This window comes from Colossoma macropomum, unplaced genomic scaffold, assembly GCF_904425465.1.
Source record: "Colossoma macropomum unplaced genomic scaffold, Colossoma_macropomum, whole genome shotgun sequence".
Classification (NCBI taxonomy): domain Eukaryota; kingdom Metazoa; phylum Chordata; class Actinopteri; order Characiformes; family Serrasalmidae; genus Colossoma; species Colossoma macropomum.
Genome location: NW_023494806.1, coordinates 18,954,096 through 18,978,046, shown reverse-complemented (window position 1 = coordinate 18,978,046; position 23,951 = coordinate 18,954,096). Strand labels below are relative to the sequence as shown.

Here is a 23,951-nt window from a genome sequence, read left to right as displayed (position 1 = left end):
TTATTTAAACTTGAACTCGTTAACTTAATTCTTCGAGGCAGTACGTTTACATGTGTAAGGTCAACTAATTTAAGTGTACAACATATCTAAAAGAACAAAGCTGTTTCAAAGAATCTCATGAACGAGATGGTCTCCAGGCTGAGTTCGCATGAGACATCCCGGCCCACACTCCTTACCAGAAGAAGGCGGTGTTGCACCTAATCCTTGTTTGCCAACCGCCATGAAACCTGAGAAGAACAAAAAGATTGAGAAGCAGAAGATCAGCTTTGATAAACAGCCCATTCCTCTGCGCATCTGTAGTGCGGTTGGGGTGAGACCTGAACTATTAAATGTAAGAATTGCAGTTTGTTTCTGACCTGAACTATTAAATGTAAGAATTGCAGTTTGTTTCTGATTCATTTATGATTTATATCCCTAACGTTACATATGCTACTTGGAAAAGCTGTCAGTTAATTTAATGTGGAAGAAATGCTCTTTTATAGTGGATTAAAATGCTGTTTTGTTTTCGAGCCAAGTTATTTAAAAAGACTTGATCCTTTGGGACAAGCTGTTGTGATTCTTGGTTTGTCCCATCAGCTTCTGTCATTTTGTGGTTTTTGCGCTGATGTTACCAAGTCAACTTCTTCACTGTCAAGCAAACTGTTAGTATTTATGTGCATGTCTTTATCTGCTTTGTTAATGGACACATAAAGCAGATCTTATCATTCATTATATAACAATTAATATGCAAAAACAAATCATGCCATATGAGACATTGACTGATATATATTTAGATTGAGCTTAATGGTCTAGTTCTGAATATTTTTGTGTGTCAATAGCAGAAGCCCTGCCCTTCCCCACCCACTTTACTCTGATAAGATGCACTCACATAGCAGTAATGTGTAAATGATTATACTTGTAAAATATGTACAATAAATTATTTATTTTACTCATTTAAAAAAATACATAAAATGGCAGCATATTGTGGATTTTTTTGTGGAAAAATCAAATGCAGTTTTGAAAATGCTAATTTAATTGTGTATTTACACTTTTATTTCCAATTTGAGTGTGCATTATTAAAAACATGATTAAAATTCAAATGCAAAATGTGTTTTTGCATTCACATTTCTATGTATTTCATTTTCATTAGCTAGGCCATGCAAGCATCTTTACTTTCTTTTATTAGAACGTGGTTTTGAGATTATTTGTTTGGAGTCATTTCTAACCCTTTTTTGGACAATAAGGTTAAATTCTCTTTTAATAAGTCCCGCTACATCACTCCCAACGTGTTTCCTTTGACGTGTGCTACCCCAGTACCATTTGCAGAGAAGCAACTCAAATATCATGATGTTCCCACCTCCGTACTTCTCCGTGGTTATGGTGTTCTTGGGATCATACACACAAATCAAACATGATGAGCAGAATTATTACCAAAGATGTACAATTTGTCTTAATGCTCTTGTAAAAATTTTGGATATGCATCTCTGTGCATCTTTTTAGCAGAGGAGATTTGCATTGGGTGTAGGAACGGAGAGGACTGCTCTGGGCATAATTGTTGTTTTTTGCGATTTTCACATTATCCTGCAACTCTTTTCAATTTACTGCTGGCTTCTTTCTTACATTTCTCGAAGTTCGTCTGAGAAAAAGTTGCGATTCCATGAACTTTCCTTTTGCGCATTATCAAACTGTCTTTCCAGTTACATATTATCAAACTAATTGTACTGGGATGTTTAAAGTCTTTGGTAGGGCTCTATAACTTTTTCCTTTCAAGTGGTCCTTAATAATGATGACAATTTTAAGAAGCTCCTTCACCTTGATTGCTGCTTCTTGTGTGGAATATTCCCAACCAATGGCAACTTCTTTTATAATGATGCAAGATGCAATTCGTACATTTGAACATTTTTATTGCGGCATTAACGTAAAAACACATAAAATATTTATTAACCTTTACAAGTATGTATAATTTGATATAGTGTCTGAAGTCAATTTAATTGACAGCCAACCTTGTTTTCTCCGCTCTGCATTACAACCAGCTTGGCTAATCAACCATCCAAGGCACACAAAGCTGAAGTTAGCTTCTTATTCCCCGGTTTCTTATTCACATTTTCATGAGGCACCAGAATGTAACCATTTAAGATGAAACGGAACATTTTAATAAGAAGCTAACTACTGTGTCTATCACACAACCTCTGGGCCTATGCATCACACATTTACAAACCTAACTGTATTTATTTCATAGCGTGTATCATCTAGAAAACCCCATATAATAAAAAAATTACCATGCATATTGTTACAGCCTTGTTTCTTACAAAATCATTCAAAAAGTCTAAAAAAGCTTCATAGCCTTCTAAACAGCTTCTTAACAGCTAAACAGCTTATTGCTGATCTTGTGGAAATTAAGTTTGATTGGGTGTTCCGCATTCATCAGCTGCACCGATTGGATGCCAACTTAGTACAGGATTTTTTTTCAGGATGAAACCTTTTATTAATACATGCTCTACAGTGCTCGTTCTAAAAACCAACAGTCAGCAATACATTATTAGCTATATGTACAAACCACCAACTACCAGAAAACTAACCTCTTCTAGGGCATATGAAGAGCAACCAAATTTGACAGAATATAGATCAATGCATTATTTGCACATAAAATAATGCATTGATCTATATTCTGTCAAATTAACTACAGTGTCAGAAAAATCAAAGCCTGAAACGAGTTTAGATGTGTCCATTTATAGAGCTTGAGTCATGTTGATTGTTTTTTTTTTACATCAGATTGAGATTCTCTTTTCTTTACACTTTCTGCCACATTGAGTTTAGATGTTCTTTTCTTTTTTATTCTTCCAGAAGTGAATGCCGTCTTCTTTCAAGACTTCGTCTGCTCCTCCATCACTTTCCTACACTGCTCAAATTTACATCCACATACACATCAGGACATTCCACCAAGAGGAATGTTAAGCTGCTGAAGCAACAGGCTAAATATAAGAGAATGGTGTCCAGAAGAAGCTCACGCTCAGTACACAATACTCAGCAAACATCACCTGGTGTCCTCCATACAAACACATCTCGTAGACAAACACAGAAATGCAGTAAGGAGAGAACTCACTGCTCACAATGTGGAAGGAGTTTTAATCACCACAGCACTCTCAAAACACACCAGCTCATTCACAAAGGAGAGAAGCCGTATCACTGCTCAGAATGTGGCAAGATCTTTATTCTACAGATTACTCTCCAAAAACACCAGCGCATTCACAGGGGAGTTAAACCATATCACTGCTCAGAGTGTGGAAAGATTTTTAGTCAACAAAGTAATCTCCAACGACTCCAACGACACCAGCGCATTCACACAGGAGAGAAGCCATATCACTGCTCAGAGTGTGGAAGGAGTTTTACTCAGCAGGGTCCTCTCCAACGACACCAGCGCATTCACACAGGAGAGAAGCCGTATCACTGCTCAGAGTGTGGAAGGAGTTTTAATTATCATAGTCATCTCCAAAAACACCAGCTCATTCACACAGGAGTTAAACCACATCACTGCTCAGACTGTGGGAAGAGTTTCACTCAACAGAGTAATCTCCAACAACACCAGCGCATTCATACAGGAGAAAAGCCATATTACTGCTCAGAGTGTGGGAAATGTTTTAATCAACAGAGTACTCTCCAAAAACACCAGCCCATTCACACAAGAGAGAAGCCCTATCGCTGCTCAGAGTGTGGAAAGACTTTCAGGCATTCAAAAACTGTGAAGACACACAAGTGCACTAAGAGCAGTGGTGGAAACAGGCAGTAATGAGTGTAACTATAACGCCATTCTGAGAGTGAAATTATGGAGAGAACAGCGCTACTTGACTGTTTTAGAGGGGAGAAAACTATTGTTGGTTTTTAGTTTTTTCTAAAATGTAAGCAAATGTATTTTCCTGTGCTGAACACCAAGTCAAGGCTATGACCCACATACCCAATGGGAAGGTGTGATACTTTATATTCCCCAACTCAGTTCCCAAAGTAGCATGTTCTGCAGCAGTCATTAAGATTACCATTTTTAATATTCTGTGAAGGCAATTGATAAGCTCCACATTCAATGATTAGTAGTTGTTCACTTTCTAATTTAACTAGTATTGTGTTTCTGTTGCAATGATGGATGTCAACCCATTTTTTGTCTAAAAGTTATTATAAATAAAAGGACAAGGTGAGACAGCAACAATTTTGGACTGTTTAGGTTGTTCATTTTTCACCTACAAAGATTCTTATGGCTTCTATTAATTTACTTGTAATATTAATTAGAATTTTCTTAATTTATGAACATGAGTAGTTAAACATGTTAATCCTGCTAATATAATTACCACTAGTGCCAAGCTAATGGTAGCACAAAGCTACATGACTGTTTTTCTTCATCTGTTTCCACATGATTTATTACTACTTGTGGCAGGTTAAAAAAATTAGTTTTAGCATCCTTTGCTTTATATGTTGCAGTTTTTCAATGAAGCAGGTATTTTAGCTTTAAACCTTATTAGGCTCTCTGTCTTTTGAACTAGTGGTAAAGCAGTCTCATGATTAAGGTGCTGGGAAACTGTTTTGTGTAGGGTAATTACTGGTGTTTATTAAATCAAAGCATTGCATGCAGAATTGTGTTTTGTTCATCTAGCTTTAAAAGAGAATAGACCCTTTTCACATTTCCATATTTAATATAGCAGAAACCACCATAGTAGGGAAAACATTACAGTGGCCTTTATGAATGAGTCCTCCTTTATAATGTGTCTGACATGGAGGATTTGCTTATTTTAATGTCTTTATTAAAGTATTTACTCAATTTTTCTATTAAAGACATTCATTTAGTGGAACTATTTTCATTTTCAGGGAGAAGCAAACTTGACAAGGTCTGCAGTCCTTACTTTGAGTATTATTAGCTTAACTTCAAAGTTAAGGAACTCATGACAAGTTATCCAATGAGAACACAGTTTGCCAAAAAACATCTTAGTGTTAAGATCTTCTTAACTGGTAATGAGTATGTTCAGTGTGATGCTCGGTCTACCATTTAAGAATTATTTTTGTGTTAAGATGCTTTCAGGAAACCCAGCCAGGGTTAGTTAGCTGTCTAATGTTAATTCGAACATAGTCAATATTGGGAGTAGTTAAAGTAGTCAGTTATACCTCATTGTCTTCTGACTTCATATGAATTTTTTTTTTTTTACACTGAACAATGTTGTTTTGTGTCCAGTGTTGTAAATGGTGAGTTCAGTGTTGCTATGTAAGCGAACCAACATGACAGTGTTTAATTACTGAGACTTTTAAGCATTTTAAAAAAAAAACTAATTGTGATTAATTGCATGCCTTTGTGTAGGTAATCCTGATTAATCACATTCATTTTATTATTTTTTTTATTTGTTAAAATTTTACCCCAGTGAAAGATTTAAATGCAGTCAGGTTATATTAAGAAGAGTGGACACAATATGCTTCATAAACATTTACATGCTTACTTTATTTTTAGTGGGCCACTGCTTTGTTACATCCAAAAAATGTTCAATGCATGCCTCAGTTAATGATGTCTCTTCCCTGTTTTCATGACAATCAAAGAATGTGAATGCAATTTCCACTGTTTATCAATTATAATGGATTGTAACCCCAAGGTAGCTATGATTCCCCAATGATGTCACCAGTAAGCGAGACCGTTGTGGACCGTTTGCAAGAACGTTGTGGAAAAGAGGATGAAGCTGAGATTTGCTCCTTATTTTAAAGGTTCTTTTTCGAATTTCTGCTCCGACATAAATAGCAATGCAGTTACATTCTAGTGCTGACGTGCTGTTAAGGTAACTGCGGCATCATTTATGGTGGACAAGAAAAGTCTGAGCCTCATAAAAAGAGGAACAAGATAACATCCTACTGGTTCCTTTTCATAGCAGAGTACAGTAATGATTCTGTCAGTACATCATTTGAGATTTACAAACATCTGAAACTCCTTAACCTCAGTCCTCCCTTATTCTCTTGACACTGGTCTCTGAGGTGAACTTATTAGATGTCCATTCTGTATGCAACAAGTTAGAAGTTAGAACACTTCTGTTTCAGGTTCTAAATTTGTACTGAGAACTTACACACGTGGACAAAGTTGTTGGTACCCTTCCGTTAAAGAAAGAAAAACCCACAATGGTCACTGAAATAATTTGAAACTGACAAAAGTAATAATAAAATAATAAAAAATTACTGAAAATCAACCAATGTAAATCAGACATTGCTTTTGAATTGTGATTCAACAGAATAATTTTAAAAAACAAACTAATGAAACTGGCCTGGACAAAAATGATGGTACCCCTAGAAAAGATTGAAAATAACTTGACCATAGGGACATGTTAAACTAAGGTTTGTCCTGTAATTAGCATCACAGGTGTCTTCAAACTTGTAATCAGTCAGTCTGCCTATTTAAAGGGTGAAAAATAGTCACTGTGCTGTTTGGTATCATGGTGTGTACCACACTGAACATGGACCACAGAAAGCTAAGGAGAGAGTTGCCTCAGGAGATTAGAAAGAGAATTATAGACAAACATGTTAAAGGTAAAGGCTATAAGACCATCTCCAACAGCTTGATGTTCCTGTTACTACAGTTGCAAATATTATTCAGAAGTTTAAGGTCTACGGGACTGTAGCCCACCTCCCTGGACATGGCTGCAAGAGAAAAAATGAAGACAAATTGAAGAGACGGATAATACTAATGGTAACTAAAGAGCCTAGAACAACTTCCAAAGAGATCAGAGGTGAACTCCAAGGTCAAGGTACATCAGTCTCAGATCGCACCATCTGTCACTGTTTTAGCTAAAGTGGACTTAATGGAAGATGACCAAGGAGGAAACCACTGTTGAAAGCAATTCATAAAAAAGCGAGACTGGAATTTGCCAAAATGCATATTGACAAGCCAAAAGTGGAAGGTGCTGAAACATGCAGTCTGGAGAAGGCACCCTTCAAACCTGAGACAGCTGGAGCAGTTTGCTCATGAGGAGTGGGCCAAAATACCTGTGGACAGGTGCAGAAGTCTCATTGAGAGTTACAGAAATTGCTTGATTGAGGTGATTGCCTCAAAAGGTTGTGCAACAAAATATTAAGTTAAGGGTACCATCATTTTTGTCCAGGCCAGTTTCATTAGTTTGTTTTTTAAAATTATTCTGTCGAACCACAATTCAAAAGCAATGTCTGATTTTCATTAGTTGTTTTTTTAGTAAATTTTTATTTATTATTACTTTTATCATTTTCAAGTTATTTCAGTGACCACTGTGGGTTTTTTTCTTTAATGGAAGGACAAAAAACCAACAATTTTGTCCACGTGTGTAATTGTCTGATTATAGCATGTCTTGTATTGTAAATTGTAATGTCCATTAATCTCTTTCTGCTGAGTGAGCAAGTCTTATCTGTGCTCCCAAAACAGATATATTAACTCTATCATGTGTAGTTACTCAGATCTGCTCATATGCAGCATGCTTTACTATTAGATACAACTGAATGTTCTGTTCACTCAGTGTATACTGCAGCCCTCCCACTTTCCTTGACATCTTCAGGAGTTCCTAGCTCCTCACCCCAGACCTGTGCCCACCAGCTAAGTATAGTACCTCTGTCGTAAAATGCAAATGCATATAAAGTACAAAAAGATACACAATGGTGCAAGATGGATTTGTGACAATCAGCATCTTGTTCCATTAACTATGCCTCAAGTTTAAATCAAAATCTAATCATCACAGAACCAAGTTATCTAACGCAACTAAAGTGTTTGAATTTTATGGCAGGCCATGTGGAAAAGTACTGCCAAAGCAGATAAAAGTCAGGATCAGTGGTCACTGAACTAGAGCATCCGCCTTGAGGGGAAGGTATAGGCTTTCAGAGGCCTTTAGTGTGATAACGGTAATATGTACCAAACAGGCCCAAATGTCTATATTTACACTCACCAAATTATTCGGAGTAAAATATGTTTATAATATTAATGTTTATTCTCCTGAGAGAGTTGGAGTGAGGCTTGGTCCACGAGACCCCATTCCATACCACAGCTATAGTATGCAAATCTGGGGGATAAGGGAGACCCAGGAGGGGACCTTTTGTTCATCGTCCATTTGATCACTGCCATCTGTAGTTTTATGGTAGATTCTTATATTCCGAGGACCTTTTGATCATTAATCACTACAGATTTCCCTCCACTCGGTTAGCACTAACAGAATTGACAGGTGTGCATGGCACTTCTCCGAGAAAGCACACATATTTCTTACATTCAGCCCTGTTTAACTTCTGAGGAAACATTACTTGATGGATAAGTTGGCAAACATTCAGATCTAGCACTATGTACAACTGAAATGCCTGTAGCTGACAATGATGATTAGATATCCTGAATTTTCTCAGCATGTGCCGGCATTATTCAATGTGTATTTGGTTTTTAGTGTTAATTTTTTGCATAAGTCTCCTTTTTATAACTTTACTTTATCTAACATTAGTACAATAAAGGCTCAATTATTTATCTGTATACCACTACATGAGAATGTCTTGTACACATGCATTAACATTTATCACTGTATAAACAATTATCATAGTAATGGGGCAACTTCATCAAAAACAAATTTACAGAGCTTACATTTCTTTCCCTTTCCATGTTCTGAACCATGCAAAGATCATCTGACACAGAACTCGGTCTACAGCATGAGACTGGGAAGGGTATATCTTTAAAGGTCTGTTACATGCAGTCACACAAATGCTGATTTTCCTTACAATGCTATGCAGCGATTTAAAACACGCACCCAAGCCATGGATCTGAAGACTCATTTTCAGGCACTTCATACAGACATCACAATTGCATCCATATTGTAAGAATGTAGTTGGCAACAGCAGAATATCTGCCTAATTTTCAGAAAATTCACTCCTAGGGTTCTGGAGCAGCAGCACCAAGTTTTAAAGCAGTTTTAGGTTATAATCTCACACTGATCTTTATTAAAAGCACTAAGGGACAGAAAACTGTTAACACTGAAGTGAAAGAGCATTCAGAGTCAGTGTGGTGGGTCATTAACAGTACATAATCAACTTAGTTATACGTTACAATTGCATGAATAACATGATCAGATTATACAAAAGATATTGTAAATAAGTTAGGGATACCATTGAGGATACCACCTAATAATACTACCTGAATACTATCTGAATGTGAGAGAGAGAGAGAGCTAGGACCAGAGATCCTGTCTCTACACAAAGTCCCTTTTTTCCTTTTTTCTCTCTCTCTCTCTCTCTCTCTCTCTCTCTCTCTCTCTCTCTCTCTCTCACCAAACCCATAGTTCTTTAACCTTTTATCATGACCAAACTGTTATTGATTAAAACCAAGTGCATCAAAACTATAGCTTGGTACATCGAGTGATGTCACTTTAAAATGTGTAAAAGGCTTCCTGGGTAGCATACACTTGTGTACTCTCTGATAGAAGCTGTGTTGACAGGAGTTGCTAGGAGTGGCTTCTCTCATCGGCTCTGGTATCCAGACAACCAGAAAAAGGTTGACACAGGATCATGGAGGGGAGACAGAGGATTGGTTTTTAAAAGGCAGTAACTGTCAGGTTTCTGAATGCAACCCTGGTCTCAGAAAAGTAGATGCTCTCCATTTTTTTGGGCCCTACACTAACATAACTGGCAAGGCTTTAGGGTCACCATGTTATTGTGACGATTAATACTGCTTAGTGGAGAGACAGAGAGAAATCTTAGACCAAGATTATCCAATCTTAAGTTGCAACAATCATAATAATAATAATATATTCATTCATACATTCATCAATCAAAGAAAGAAATAACATCATCATGAAAGAAATAAATCATAATTCAAAATTTCTTGTATGCCACAGGCTTGACTTAAGCGCAGGAAATTACATTTAATTTTATGCACACTCAAACAGGGTAAAAAAAACAAAAAGTGTTTTTCCCTCTAAAAGTGTTTTGGTAACACTCATTACTGCCTGTTTCTCCAACTGCTCTTAGTGCATGTGTGTATCTTAAAAGCATTTGAATGCCTGAAACTCTTCCCACACTCTGAGCAGTGGTATGGTTTAACTCCTGTGTGAATGCGCTGGTGTGTTTTGAGATTACTCTGTAGAGTAAAACTTATCCCACACTCTGAACAGCGATACAGCTTCTCTCCTGTGTGAATGCGCTGGTGTCGCTGGAGGGTACTCTGTCGATTAAAACTCTTCTCACAGTCTGAGCAGTGATATGGCTTCTTTCCTGTGTGAATGCGCTGGTGTTGTTGGAGATGAATCTGCTGAGTAAAATTCCTCCCACACTCTGAGCAGTAATATGGCTTTTCCCCTGTGTGAATGCGCTGGTGTTGTTGGAGAGTACACTGTCGATTAAAACTCTTCCCACATTGCGAGCAATAAAACAGCTTCTCTCCTCTGTGAATGCGCTGGTGTGTTTTCAGATTACTCTGTTGAGTAAAACTCTTTCCACACTCCAAGCAGTGATATGGTTTAACTCCTGTGTGGATGCGCTGGTGCTGTTGGAAAGAACTCTGTTGAGTAAAATTCTTCCCACACTCTGAGCAGTGATATGGTTTAACTCCTGTGTGAATACGCTGGTGTCGTTGGAGAGTAATCTGTAGAGTAAAACTGTTTCCACACTCCATACAGTGATACGGCTTCTCTCCTGTGTGAATGCGCAGGTGGTGTTGGAGATTGCTCTGTCGATCAAAACTCTTTCCACACTCTGAGCAGTAATGAGTTCTGTCCTTGCTGCATTTATGTGTTTGTCTGTGAGATGTCTTTGTGTGGAGGGCTCCAGATTGCATTTGCTGAGTACCGGAGCTTCTTCTGGAAGTCATATTCTTATATTTAACCTGTTTCAGCAGCTTAACGTTACTCTTACTGGATTGTACTGACATTTAGAGAGCTACATTTGAGTGGTGTAGGAAAGTCAATCCTGGGAACAGAAGAAGACTAAAAGCAGGACGTCATTCATTTCTGGAAGAAGAAAAGAAATAGAAAATCTAAAGTCAATGTGAAATGCAACAAAAGTAGTCTGATCTAAATTATTAATGCCCTACCTACATCAACTGGCAGAAACTGTAAATAAAGGAAAGCATAAACATCCATCTAATGTGTAAACGCCAATCAATCAATTACTTAAACTCTTCAAATAGACACATAGACCAATGAAGTTGGGTAGTCATTCTTTAGTTGTCGTCAGGCCCATATTAGAAACTTCAGGCCTAAGTTCGATTTCTCTATGGCAAAAATTAATGGGATTTTTGAAAATCACCCTGTGAAGTGGCATTAAGAAATTAAAGTTAAGGACAACTATTGAAGTCAAGACAAGATCTGAAAGAGTAAGAAAAAAACAGCTTGTAGACTGGTCAAGTAAGCAAAGCAAAACACCTGTATCACTGCCAAAGTCTAGGACTAGGAAAACTAGCTCAACCACGCTCTTAAAAAAAAGATGCTTCTTCAAGCGTTCTTTAGTAAAGAAAATTATTCTATATAGAACCATGAACACTCAAAGAACCCTTTGCATGACGTAAGGGTTCTTTGCATCATGAAAATCAATTTGCATCAATTCTTCAGATTGATGTAGAATGTGTTGTAGATGGTTCTATATGGAACCTTTTTGAAAAGGGTTCCAAAACCTTTTTGAAAAGGGGTCTATATAGCACCCAAAGGCGTTCTTCTATTGTTACATTGTTGTTGTTTTTTTGTTTTTTTTTAGAGCGCATCACTTTACTATCCTGGTAAATCATTCACAATAAACACCATAAAACATGTAGCTCTGCGTTAGAGCGCAGTCGGTAAACATTACCAACATGGCCCATTCGGACCAGACTAAAATCACCGAGAAACGCCGGTAATAATCACATTACCCCACCTCCTCATGTAAAACTCCCGTCCGAATAGGGATTTAGTCTTACAGTTTTTCCTGACAATGAGTACCTTTATATGCACATTAATACGATCAATAATTAAGGAGCTGACTTGATAAAATTAGCACACAAAACAACAGAAGCACTTAGGATAAGCCAAGAATCCCAAAGTCTTGATCTAAAGGACATGCCTTTGATGTCTTTGGAACTAACCTGCCAAATAAATCAGACACAAACTGCTCTACGTTTGCCAAACCCAACTAGGAAAACATTAACGTCATCAATCTAATATCCTGGCACATCAGCTCACATTACTCTGCCAAGTTTGAATAAAGCTGCTTCTGTGTTGGCTAATCTATTTTAAACCCATCAGATCTTATTTTCAAAACTCAAATGTCGAAAAGTCTCCAGCTGTTTGTCTCAGAGTGAATGAAGAACAATGAGTGTTAAAGTGTCGGACAGCTTCCTACCTTCAATAGTTCAGCTCTTGTTTCTGTTCCTCCAACAACACTGTATGAGCGCGGAGGCGTGGACAGCTGACCACAACCATAGATATATCTATGACCACAACCATCTATGACCACAACACAATCTTCTGCTTCTCCGCTTTAGTGCAGACAGAGTTCTCGTTATAGAATTAGCGTCACCACCTGGTCTGAAGCGGAACCACGCGCTAACGAAAACATACGGACTGGTAGGTATTTTAAAATCCCACCCGTATTCAGTCAAGCCCCGCCTCCAGCGCTGTGATTGAATAACAACAAAGCTGCCATCGGCTGCAGTACAGTCTACGACAGCGGGCACTAACCCAGGTTCTTAAGATCTACCTTCTTGCAGTTTCTAGTTCCCACCACAATCTGCCACACCTGCTCCAGCTAATTAACTTCTTCAATAGTCTGTGATTGGCTGCAGCAAACGCATTAGTGTCAGGTGATGGTAGGGCAGCATGCAACATGCAAGTTATAACTAAACTCTACAGAAAAGTAGATCTCCAGAAGGAGGGTTGGTGACCATAGGGCTATGACAGGGGTGCCCAATCCTGCTGGAGACCCAACTCCCTGCAGAGTTTAGCTCCAACCCTAATCTAACACACCTGATCCGAGTAAACAAGGCCTTCAGGGGCATCTGACTATATGAGTCAGGTGTGTTGGATCCAAACTTTCCAGGATGGTAGATCTCCAGGACCAAGACTGAGCACCCCTGGTCTATGACATATGCTCTTTAGTTACATGCAGCATCTTAATACAAATTAGAAACAAGAAATATCATTTTTCAAAACTGTATCATCTAATTTGGACAGGATGACATAAGTACACCCTAACATCCTCTAATTAAAAAAATAACCTTTTATACCAATGATGTGGGAATTTTGTATCAGTCATGTAGTTAGCTAACATTACTGGACTGTTCCATTAATGTTACTTTAACAACATTTACATAATGTTAGTCAAAGTTGTGGGAATGTTTCCTGTTAGCTAGGTAGTTAGTATTGAGTAGATTTACAGAAAAAAATTAAACTTTTGGAGGCATGAATTGTACAATTTTTAGTATATTCATGATAGCTAGTCAGCTAGTTAAAGTCTTTTGCTTGCTCACTCTACAGTTTTACCTCAGTGACTGATGTTAGGACAGAGCCAGTTTAAGCGGAGCCTGGCCACTTCCTATTTCTACCTTTATATGAAAACCATGATGGCACCGGCAAGCAAGAAGGCTACAAAATGAAACAAAATGAAAAATGAAATGGTTTCTTACAGTTTGTGTAGGACCTTCTTTTAATTTTGGAAAGTTGAAGGACGCATTCTATTACACAATTCCAAGAAAACTTGCCCGCATCTTTTCAGTTTTTCTACAGCAAACAGGTTTTGAGCTGTAGAACTGAGTGCTGATTGGTGGGTGAGCTGATTATCTGATGCCATAGACGTAAGTAGAGAGGATACATGAAGCTTTCCATTTCACTATATTGAAAGCTGACCTTTAAAAAAAAAAGTATGAAGACTTGATAATCCAATGACCACAGTTTTATTCTGTTCACACTAATAAGGAGCACGAGCGTCTTATAAGAGTGGATTATTAAAATGTTATTGTTAACGTGGTATTATTACTGTAGAATTATTGGGGTGTCAGATAACTACACTGCTACGATCGATTAAACTGCTTATTTACTAATCACAACAATTTTATGTCTACATCTAAGTACATTTTATTTCTTCGTCATCCTCATATTACATTTATAAGTGATATTTATATGTTTGTATTTCTATTGTATAAAGTTAAGAAGTGATTTTTCATATTTGTTTTAAGGTAAAGAGACTGAAGCTGTAGTTGGTGTATTTGTGTTTGCCACTCTTCTCTGTGTCAGTATAACAGCACCTAAAAGAAGAAACACTGCAGCGAGTAATAGACTCCATACGAGTTATAATGTTCCTTTTCTCCTTTTAAACTTTCAGAGAAGTGAAATGAGAAGTTTGGAGTGACAGTGGAATACGGACTGAATACAGGCGGGGTTTAAAATAACGACCGTTCCCGTGACCACGTGGTTCAAGAGTGAAGCCGCTTCAGGCCAGGTGGTGGCGCTCATTCTGTAACTATAACTTTCTCCAACTGCACTAAAGCGGAGAAGCAGAAGGTTGTGTTGTGGTCAGCGGTCTACGCCTCTGCGCTCACAGTGTTGTTGGAGGAACAGAAACAAGCTGAATTATTGAAGGTAGGAAAGCTGTCAGATAATTGTATGCTGCGTTCACGTGTTTGTGGTAGACGGACAACACTAAACCGGATAGTGCATTGTTTTCAACGAAGCTGCGATGGAAAATTCTGCCACTGCAAACAGCGACAGTCCGCCGACCGCAGCGGTGAGCGGAACGATCCGGTATTGTGCCGAATTCGGCACCCCTGCCGCGAGATGCATCCCCTCACGGGAGCGCGCGCTCAAAGTCTTTTGCTCGAAAGCGGAGATCATCCGCTTTTACTTTACATATATCGATTTGAAGAACTTGCAAAACGTCACCTTCGTCTTGAGCAACAACACAATAACTCGCTGTTTTACAGAATGGAAATACCCCAGATGTTTTTCTAAAGTACATACATACGTCATCTAAACCGCTTATCCTTCTGGGTCGCGGTGGGGTGCTGGAGCCTATCCCAGCTGTCATTGGGCGGAAGGCAGGATACACCCTGGACAGGTCGCCAGTCCATCGCAGGGCAGACAGACAGACATTGTGTGATTCAAAACATATTATAGTTGTGTCAACAGAAAGAAAGTTATAGGCGGGTGCCTTTTAAGGCAGTCCACCTGCCAAGAAATGCACCCCCTCTAAAATCTGGCTACATTATTATTACATCCATGATACTTATACAGGTATCACATATTGGTCCAACATATGTGTGATTAAAAACATATCACAGTTGTGTCAACAGAAAGAAAGTTATAGGCGGGTGCCTTTTAAGGCAGTCCACCTGCCAGGAAATGCACCCCCTCTAAAATCTGGCTACATGATACTTATACAGATTTTTCAGGATAGCAAACATACCAAGGAAACGTACAATAAAGAAAATATAAAAACAGAGAAAAATAATCTAGAAGGTTATTATGTTCACTTAAACCACATGCACAAAGGCTTAAAGAAAATCAGCAGGCTAAAAGACTTGAGAGAAAGAGAGAGAGAAAGGCAGATAGACAAAGACAGAAAGTGGTGGGGTGAGAGCTCTTGCAGGTGTCTCCCCATCTAACACAGACTTCATCGAGGCAGTTAGAGCGTTTTCATATTATATGTAAATGAGACAATCTACACATATAATTACTGATCCATCATTACAAAACAAAACTATTATAATGCAGACTTAGATAGGTTTAGAAACAAAACTGAACAGAGTCATTGGTGAGATTCAGTCAACAAAGATATGGTGTCTCGTAGTCTTATCAGCAAGAGTCTCAGACCCAAGACCTTGAAGGTTCCCAAAAGGTCACCTTTCATCAAGTTATATACAATGACTAAAATACCCAGTTCGGTCTCCTCTACCATCGGTCACTGCCATGTCTGTTGACATAGATTTGAGAAAAATATTCTTAAGCAAGAATTCAAAATATTCAAATTTGATTACAGGAGATAATCTGCATCCCTTCAACATATTTGGAACCAATATGCAATACCTGTATAAGCATCCTGGATGTAATAATAATATAGCCAGATTTGAGAAGCAGTGTATTTCCCAGCAGGTTTGTTGATACTACTATGAAACATTTTAGTAATGCATATTTGGGGCCAATATGTGACACCTGTATAAGTATCATGTAGCCACATTTTAGAGGGGGTGCATTTCCTGGCAGGTGGACTGTCTTAAAAGGCACCCACCTATAACTTTCTTTCTGTTGACACAAATGTTCTTAATCACACATATTTTAGACCAATATGTGATACCTGTATAAGTGTCATGAACGTAATTATAATGTAGCCAGATTTTAGAGGGGGTGCATTTCTTGGCAGGTGGACTGCCTTAAAAGTATATAATACTTTCTTTCTGTTGACACAACTATAATATGTTTTTAATCACACATAATTGTGACCAACATGTGAAACCTATACAAGTATCATAGATACAACAACCCCCCAGCCAGATCTAACAGAGGGTTCTTTTCCTGACAGGTGGACTCACTTGAAAAGCATCCTCTTGTAACGTTTTTTATGAATAGAACTATGAAATATATTAGTAATATACACTTAGGGCCAACATGTGTTTTCTGCAATAAATGTTCAGGAATGCAACACCAATTTAGCAAAATCTGGCATTTTCTGGCCAGTGTTCTGATATACAAAGCATTTCCTTGTCATTTTCTTTCTTTTGAGTCTACCATGAAATGATTTTAGCAGTATGTATTTGCAAACAGTATGTATCCATGCAAGGTACATGGCAGCAATAAGAGTGTATCCCGATTTATAATGGGTTGCATCTCCTGAGAGTTTTTACAAGTCACTGCCTTTAGAGTGTAAAATCTAAAGAACCTGATCCAGACTGGTGAGAAACATGACACGATAAGTAGGTGAAATTCATATGTATGTTTTGTTGACAAATAGCAACAAGCAACAAGTTTTGCTGCCTACAAAGTCAATGCAGACTGCTATGTCGTAGAATAAGGAAGCAGCGGTGTATGTAGGCTACATTATACTTTTGTATTACTATTTACGAGTCACTGTACTTTAGAAGAACATCTGGGGTATTTCCATTCTGTAAAACAGCGAGTTATTGTGTTGTTGCTCAAGACGAAGGTGACGTTTTGCAAGTTCTTCAAATCGATATATGTAAAGTAAAAGCGGATGACCTCCGCTTTCGAGCAAAAGACTTTTGCGCGCGCTCCCGTGAGGGGGTGCATCTCGCGGCAGGGATGCCGAATTCGGCAGAACACCAGCAAGAGTTAAATTTCCCCAACTTTTGCCGTCGACCGCAGTGGTGGAACAAACCGGATGTTGGATTTTTTGAGAGCCATGGACGCCAAATGTCTCTGTTGTACAACAAAAATAAAAAAAGTACAGAGCGTCCTCCCGCCTTTTCCTGCCTTAAATAAACAATATATTCTGCTAAAGCTTTTTCTCTGATAATCAGCCACTTTCGCCGGCCTCGCGGTCACCATGGCAACGATTGTGCGATTGGGCTTCATGCTGCCTTTGGCCGTGATGGTTTTTTCAACGCAAACGTGTGAATGCAGCATAACACGTATTATTCTTCTTTCACTCTGAGATGAATAGCTTAAGTGCATAGCGCGGAGTAATAAATCATACTTTACTGTCTGGCAGTCTGCTGGATGAATTTAGATGAGACACATGCCAGAAGAACGCTGCCTACAGGAATGCATAGTATCAACAGTAAAGTTTGATGGAGGAGAGAAGTTTTGGGCTCAGCCCCCTTAGAGTGAATGGAAATATTAATGCTACAGCATACAAAGACATTTAGACATCTTTTGACTAAATGGGCATACAGTCTCTCAGACGCACTCTAAAACCTTGTGGAAAGCCTTCCCAGGAGAGTAGATGCTGTTATAGCAGCAAAGAGAGGGCAAATTCTAATTTAATGCCGATGGTTTTGGATTGGGAAATCCAGTAAGTTCATATAGGCGTGATGGTCAGTTGTACACATACTTTTGGCCATACAGTATAGCAACATTATACTGAAGATTGAACATGGTTCTTTCTTACCTAAAATAAGCAGTGCTAAAGGCAGACTATCCCTACACATTGTCACTGTGTAGTTGTTAGTTCTGAAATCTGTTCTTATCAAGTGCATCCAGGTGAAAAATTTGGCTGTGCTGCACCACAAGTTACCATTAACAGGGTCTGAATTATTCTTTGGATTGTATTCTGCCCTAAAATAGGTTAAACAGTTCAGACGAGAGCTAACAACAAATTATCAGAGCTGAAAGAGAGCAGATCTTACCAGAAGCTTTGCTTCTATGAAGGCTTAAATGTGGTCACTTCTAGGGCTGTCCCAAATATAATTTTTTGGGCGGTGCTGAGAAAGTCATTCAGAAAATCCGGGGCTTCATCCTTTTGTAAAATTCGAATCTTGGCTAGCTGCTTTTTATATATTTTACACATTGTGTGTGTGTGTGTGTGTGTGTGTGTGTGTGTGTGTATGTATGTATGTATGTATGTATGTATGTATATATATATATACACACACACACACACACACACACACACACACAGTACAAGATTGTGCTGAATGTATTGTGGTGTCGCCAAGCTTATAAGTAGTTTTTTTTTGTGAAGAAATGTTTATACTGGGCTATTTTAGGTTCAGTCATACAAACACTTTCAGGTTGAAGAGCTTGAAAATGGGTGAAGTGGTGGGTTTTCCAAAGTAGAGCAGAGGGCTGTTGCTGTCCCTGAAATTGTCCCCTAATCACTGTACCCTACATTTGAAAATCTGGATCGCTATACAGAACACTATTATAAAGAACAGAACTGGTGATGGCAGTAAATGATTTCGGACACTACGTCGTATGGTTTTGCTCATTACTGTGCAACAGCAGATTCTGTCACATAAACTATAACTGAGTCTGACTGCACACATCAGAAGAGCTTAATTACATCTGTAACGCGTCTGCAGAGAAGTGTGTGGAGATGCCGCTATTGTAGCTGGGCTAGGAAATCCTCTTCAGAAAAGTTGCTTGTGAATCTTCAAGCTAATCTATGCAGAGCATTATGGGTATCCCATATGCGCTAGGGTACATCGGTTGTAAACTACTTATTGCAGTGTATTGTGGGATTGTTTAAGTGCACTGGATCTTCTGCACTATGTTTTCAGTCGCCACTACAACATGGTGGCACCCCAAAATAGTAGTAGAGTGGAAATCTCTAGGCTCTCTCAATGCAACAACTTGGTACTTGTAAAGCAAAGTATTTGTAATGATCCATAATGAATTTACTTCCTATATCTTCTGCTAATAAAACAAACAGAAGCGTTGTGCCAAGTCAGCTGGAAGGCTCTCATTCAACTGCTCTTGTTTGGAGCATGTGAGATGCTGGCTGCCACTCATCTGTGATAAAATGCACAGTTATGATGACATAAGATTCCATGGCAATGGATGTCCATGCAGCACGTTACAGTTGTCCTACCCGTTTTCTTCAGTGATTCCATAACTTCAGTTTTGGTCTTGTTGTAAAGTATGGGGATCACTGTGTCAGTAAAATATCTTAGAGACGAGACTCTGTATCTTGGTTCCAAAGTGTGCAACATAGCGCAAAAGCCCTTCTCAACGACTGACTATGAACGCAAATCCGTGGCAATAAAAGTTGCGATAGAGTTTGTAATTACTGACACAAGTCTTTGCCCTTTCTGAGTTACGTGGAAGCTTTCACATTGCTTACTCGATAGTCCTCTGGTTGGCAGCAACTACAACTGGGCAGAAAACGGGTGGAAGCATGTAATATGGTTTCTCATGTTTGTTGTGTTTCCAAAACATTTTAGTTTAGTGTGACACAACTTGCATATAGTATGACTCCTGTCCAGGTCCTTTTTCCCTTCAACTTCATAGAAGCCAAAGTGCTTCAATACACTAGCTCAGGGGTCGGTAACATGCAGCTCTTTTACTGCCCTGGTGCGGCTTCACAGCAGAATTAGATTTTATACATAAAAATAAAATAATCCTCCTTTGCAGTAAAATAAAGCTCTGCTGATCGTTCTAACACTGTTTTAACAATAAATGATCTTAAATGCTGCTAATTCACCACCTTTTAACCATGAATGTTGGTGTGGCCACATAGCAATGCAGACAACAGTCTCGCTTAACTAGTAGCTAATGAAAAAAACAAAGAGAAAGAATTAAGACGAACATCAATAATTTGGGAACGAATGGACTTATTTGCATTTATAAGCACTCAGCTGATTTCCTGGTATGTTTAATCTGTAACGGAAAACTGTCAAACACTAAAAAGCTGCGAAGCTGAGGTCGGCTCCTCATTCGAATTTTCCAGTTCCACCTTAAATTCTAGTGCTTCAGGCACCATTTGAGGTGGAACGGGAAAATTCAAACAAGAAGCTTGCGAATGAGAAGCGACTTCAGCCTTGTAAGAAGTCTAACACTGAGAGACATTTCACAAGAAACTTTTCTACTTTTGAGGAAAAGTTTCCTGGCGGAGATGCAAGAAAAGCAGATATAGCTGAACTAAAGCTTAAAACAGAGCAAAGTAAGTTTGTGTTTTTATTTATATTATTATTATTTTTTTTTTTATCCTACACTAGGATATTAGCACACACTGAGACATTTACAGCCAAGATGGTAAAGTGGACATAAAATGTCGTGGCTCCCAAGGTGGTTTGATTTTTGTTGAAAGGACAAAATGGCTCTTTTTAACATTTGGGTTTCCGACCCCTGCACTAGCGTAGCACTAGTGTAGAGTGTACCAGCTGGATTTCTCTCTCATCTGTTTTGCCTTTATGTGCACACCACAGACTGTCCAGGCGCTGCAGTTCCAAGTTCCGCCTTTTGCGTTCCGTCAACATCACGTTATCAAGTAAAATTTAGAAACTCAATTTTTGGCATTTGTGAATTGACTCAGAATTGTCCATGTCCACATCGCAATGCATCTAAGCATATATTTTTTCCCCCCACCCCTACAAAATAGTGCACTATGTAGTGAATAGGGCACAATTTTGGGCACAGCTTAAGTTTTTAGCTGTTGGCACCATAGATATATGTACATATGTATTTACGTCTGTGGTTAACGCTGGAGCGGCTGTGTTTCTTTGCTGTGTTTGGTGCTGTTTTCAGCAAACTAAGAATAAAGCTAGAAAAAAAACAAGCATATTCAAATCCCAACATTAAAAAAAACAAATAAATATCCAAATAGTCATATATTCAGGTCCAGTCCTAGTCACTTTTCATGAGGTCACTTAATGTGATAGAACATTATATTATGAGTATATAAGTTAAGCAAAACTATATATTTTTTTATACATTTGTGTATTTTCTCTTTTTCTTTTCTTCTTCCAGAAATGAATGATGCCCTGTGTCAAGTCTTGGTCCACTTTCCTATACAGCTCATATGTACCTCTGTAAACACATCAGAACATTCTACCAAGAGGAAAGATCTGCTAAAAGAGGTTTCCATAAGAAGCTCCAGTACTCAGGAAACATCATCTAGTGACCTCCACACCAGCACATCTTGCATACAAACACAGAAATGCAGCAAGGAGAGAATTCACTGCTGCTCAGAGTGTGGAAAGAGTTTTAATCATCACTGTCATCTCCAACGACACCAGCGCATTCACACAGGAGAGAAGCCGTATCACTGCTCAGAGTGCGGGAAGACTTTTAATCAACAGAGTACTCTCAAAACACACCAGCACATTCACACAGGAGAGAAGCAGTATCACTGCTCAGAATGTGGGAAGAGTTTTAATCGACAGAGTCATCTCCAAGAACACGAACGCATTCACAAAGGAGAGAAGCCGTATCACTGCTCAGAGTGTGGAAAAAATTTTAGTCGTCAGAGTCATCTCCAACAACACCAGCACATTCACAGAGGAGAGAAGCCGTATCACTGCTCAGAATGTGGGAAGAGTTTTACTCTACAGAGTAATTACCAACAACACCAGAGCATTCATAGAGGAGAGAAACCATATCACTGCTCAGAGTGTGGGAAGAATTTTAATCGTCAGAGTCATCTCCAACAACACCAGCGCATTCACACAGGAGTTAAACCATATCACTGCTCAGAGTGTGGAAAGAGTTTTGTTGTACATAGTTCCCTCCAACAACACCAGCGCATTCACAGAGGAGAAAAGCCGTATTACTGCTCTGAGTGTGGGAAGAGTTTTACTCTACAGAGTACTCTCAAAAAACACCGACTCACTCACACAAGTGAGAAACCGTATCACTGCTCAGAGTGTGGAAAGAGCTTTACTCAACAGAGTAATCTCCAACGACACCAGCTCATTCATACAGGAGAGAAGCCGTATCACTGCTCAGAATGTGGGAAGAGTTTCAGACATTCAAAGACTGTGATAACACACAAATGCATGAGAGCAGTGGTTGAAATAGGCAGTAATGAGTGTAACCATTGCACATTCCAAGAGTAAAGGTCTGTAGGGAATGGTGCTTCCAGCACAGATTTCAAAAATCCAGATAACTGTTTTTTGAGGGGAAAACTACTTATTATTGTTATGCTGGTTTTATAGCATGTGCATAAAATATAATTTCCTGTGCTGAACACCAAGTCAAACCTACAGTCCCATACATCCAGTGGAAAGTGTTGTACTTCATATTCCCCCAACTCAGTTTCCAAAATGAGTTTCATTTATAAGGTGAAAATAATCTTTACATGCATATAGAAACTTTACCTTTGATAATAAGAGGTTGTTCACTTTCTAATGTAGTATATCTTAACTAGTATAGTGTTTCTGTTGCAATGATGGATGTTTTGACAAACATTCGACACTGTGCTTGTCTTCTTGAAGGCCTTTTTGCTTCTTTGATTCCTACCCGAAAACTAGTTAATGCTTGTTGCAAAATGTTAATGCTCATTGATGGTGCTACTTTGTCTTCCATTTTAAAGTTTAGGAGATGTTTTCTGTATGCTTTTAAAGGAATTTTCATCTTGTATTATGATTCACTCATTTCCTTCATGATTGATTCTTTCGTAGATTGCTGTATGCATCTGTGTGATTATTTTTATGTTTTTTGCTTATGAGACATGAATTCTTTGTCTAAATGAGAATGGTTCCTATCTCTCCACTTCATATGATCATTGTTTATCTTCACAAGAACTGGTGACCCTAAAGCCTTGCCAACTAGGCTGGTGTGCCACTAACACGACGACAGCAGAGAGTTAGTAAATAGATTAGTAAAGCACATACTTGTGCTGTAATATGGTAAAAGTGTTGTAATATAGTCATGGCATCATTCTCATGCAGATTTGAAAGGTAGAGTACAAGATAAATGCTCAGCTTTCTTTTGACCTGTTTTTGTCTGGTAGTTTTCTGAATAAATGTGACAGTCAAAACAGTCCAAAAAATGTCTGTTTATTTTTGGCCTACCATGATTCTTACAGCCTCTGTTCATTTATTTTTAAAATTGATTGTAATCTTATTAACATATGAACATTGGGCCTCATTCACGAATATCTTCCTTTAAGTTTTTTCTTAAATGTGTTCCTGAAAAATGTCTTAAGAAGAAGTTTGTCAGATTCATGACATGTTCTTAAACCACAGAACTGTCCACACCTTTGTGCTCTTGAAAATGAAAAAAAACATTGGTGAATGTCATAATCTTTGTGAAAACTGTGTAAGTGGGTTTTAAGAAGAAATTTCTTCTTAAAAACGGTTGGTGAATGAGGTCCTTTTTGAGTACCATCGCCTAATTACTGCTAATATAATTTCCCCTAATGCCAAGCTAATAGTAGCATCAAGTCATCTAGTCTATATGAACTTTCTTTAATACTACTTGTGGCAGCCTAAAAAACCTACTTTAGCTTGAAGACTTACATTTGAGGCTTGTAAGACATACTTGTAACACATTATTTACTTTTGTATATTGCAGGTTTTTAGTTAACCCTTAGCAAGTATTTCCACTTAAAGCCTAATTAGGGCCTGTTAACTGTCTGCTGAACTGGTTGTAAAACATAATCACGTAAGTTTG

At 38.4% G+C, this 23,951-nt stretch overlaps 1 protein-coding gene and 1 pseudogene across 1 annotated transcript; one reads left to right on the top strand and one right to left on the bottom strand.

The window, feature by feature from the left end:
* The first annotated feature begins 218 nt into the window (after nucleotides 1–218).
* Nucleotides 219–22,914, top strand: LOC118826912 (annotated as a pseudogene).
* On the bottom strand, nucleotides 9,524–12,456 carry LOC118826900 (gastrula zinc finger protein XlCGF7.1-like). The gene is made up of 2 exons (XM_036597960.1): nucleotides 12,292–12,456; nucleotides 9,524–10,928 (listed from the first exon to the last, which is right to left on the bottom strand). Exon 2 carries the CDS (start codon nucleotides 10,847–10,849, stop codon nucleotides 9,923–9,925), a length of 927 nt encoding a protein of 308 aa, XP_036453853.1. The 5' UTR covers nucleotides 10,850–10,928; nucleotides 12,292–12,456; the 3' UTR covers nucleotides 9,524–9,922.
* Nucleotides 22,915–23,951: the final 1,037 nt, after the last annotated feature.

Coding starts and splice junctions, on each gene's coding strand:
- LOC118826900 (XM_036597960.1), bottom strand. CDS start 10,849: ATGTCAGTACAATCCAGTAAGAGTAACGTTAAGCTGCTGAAACAGGTT.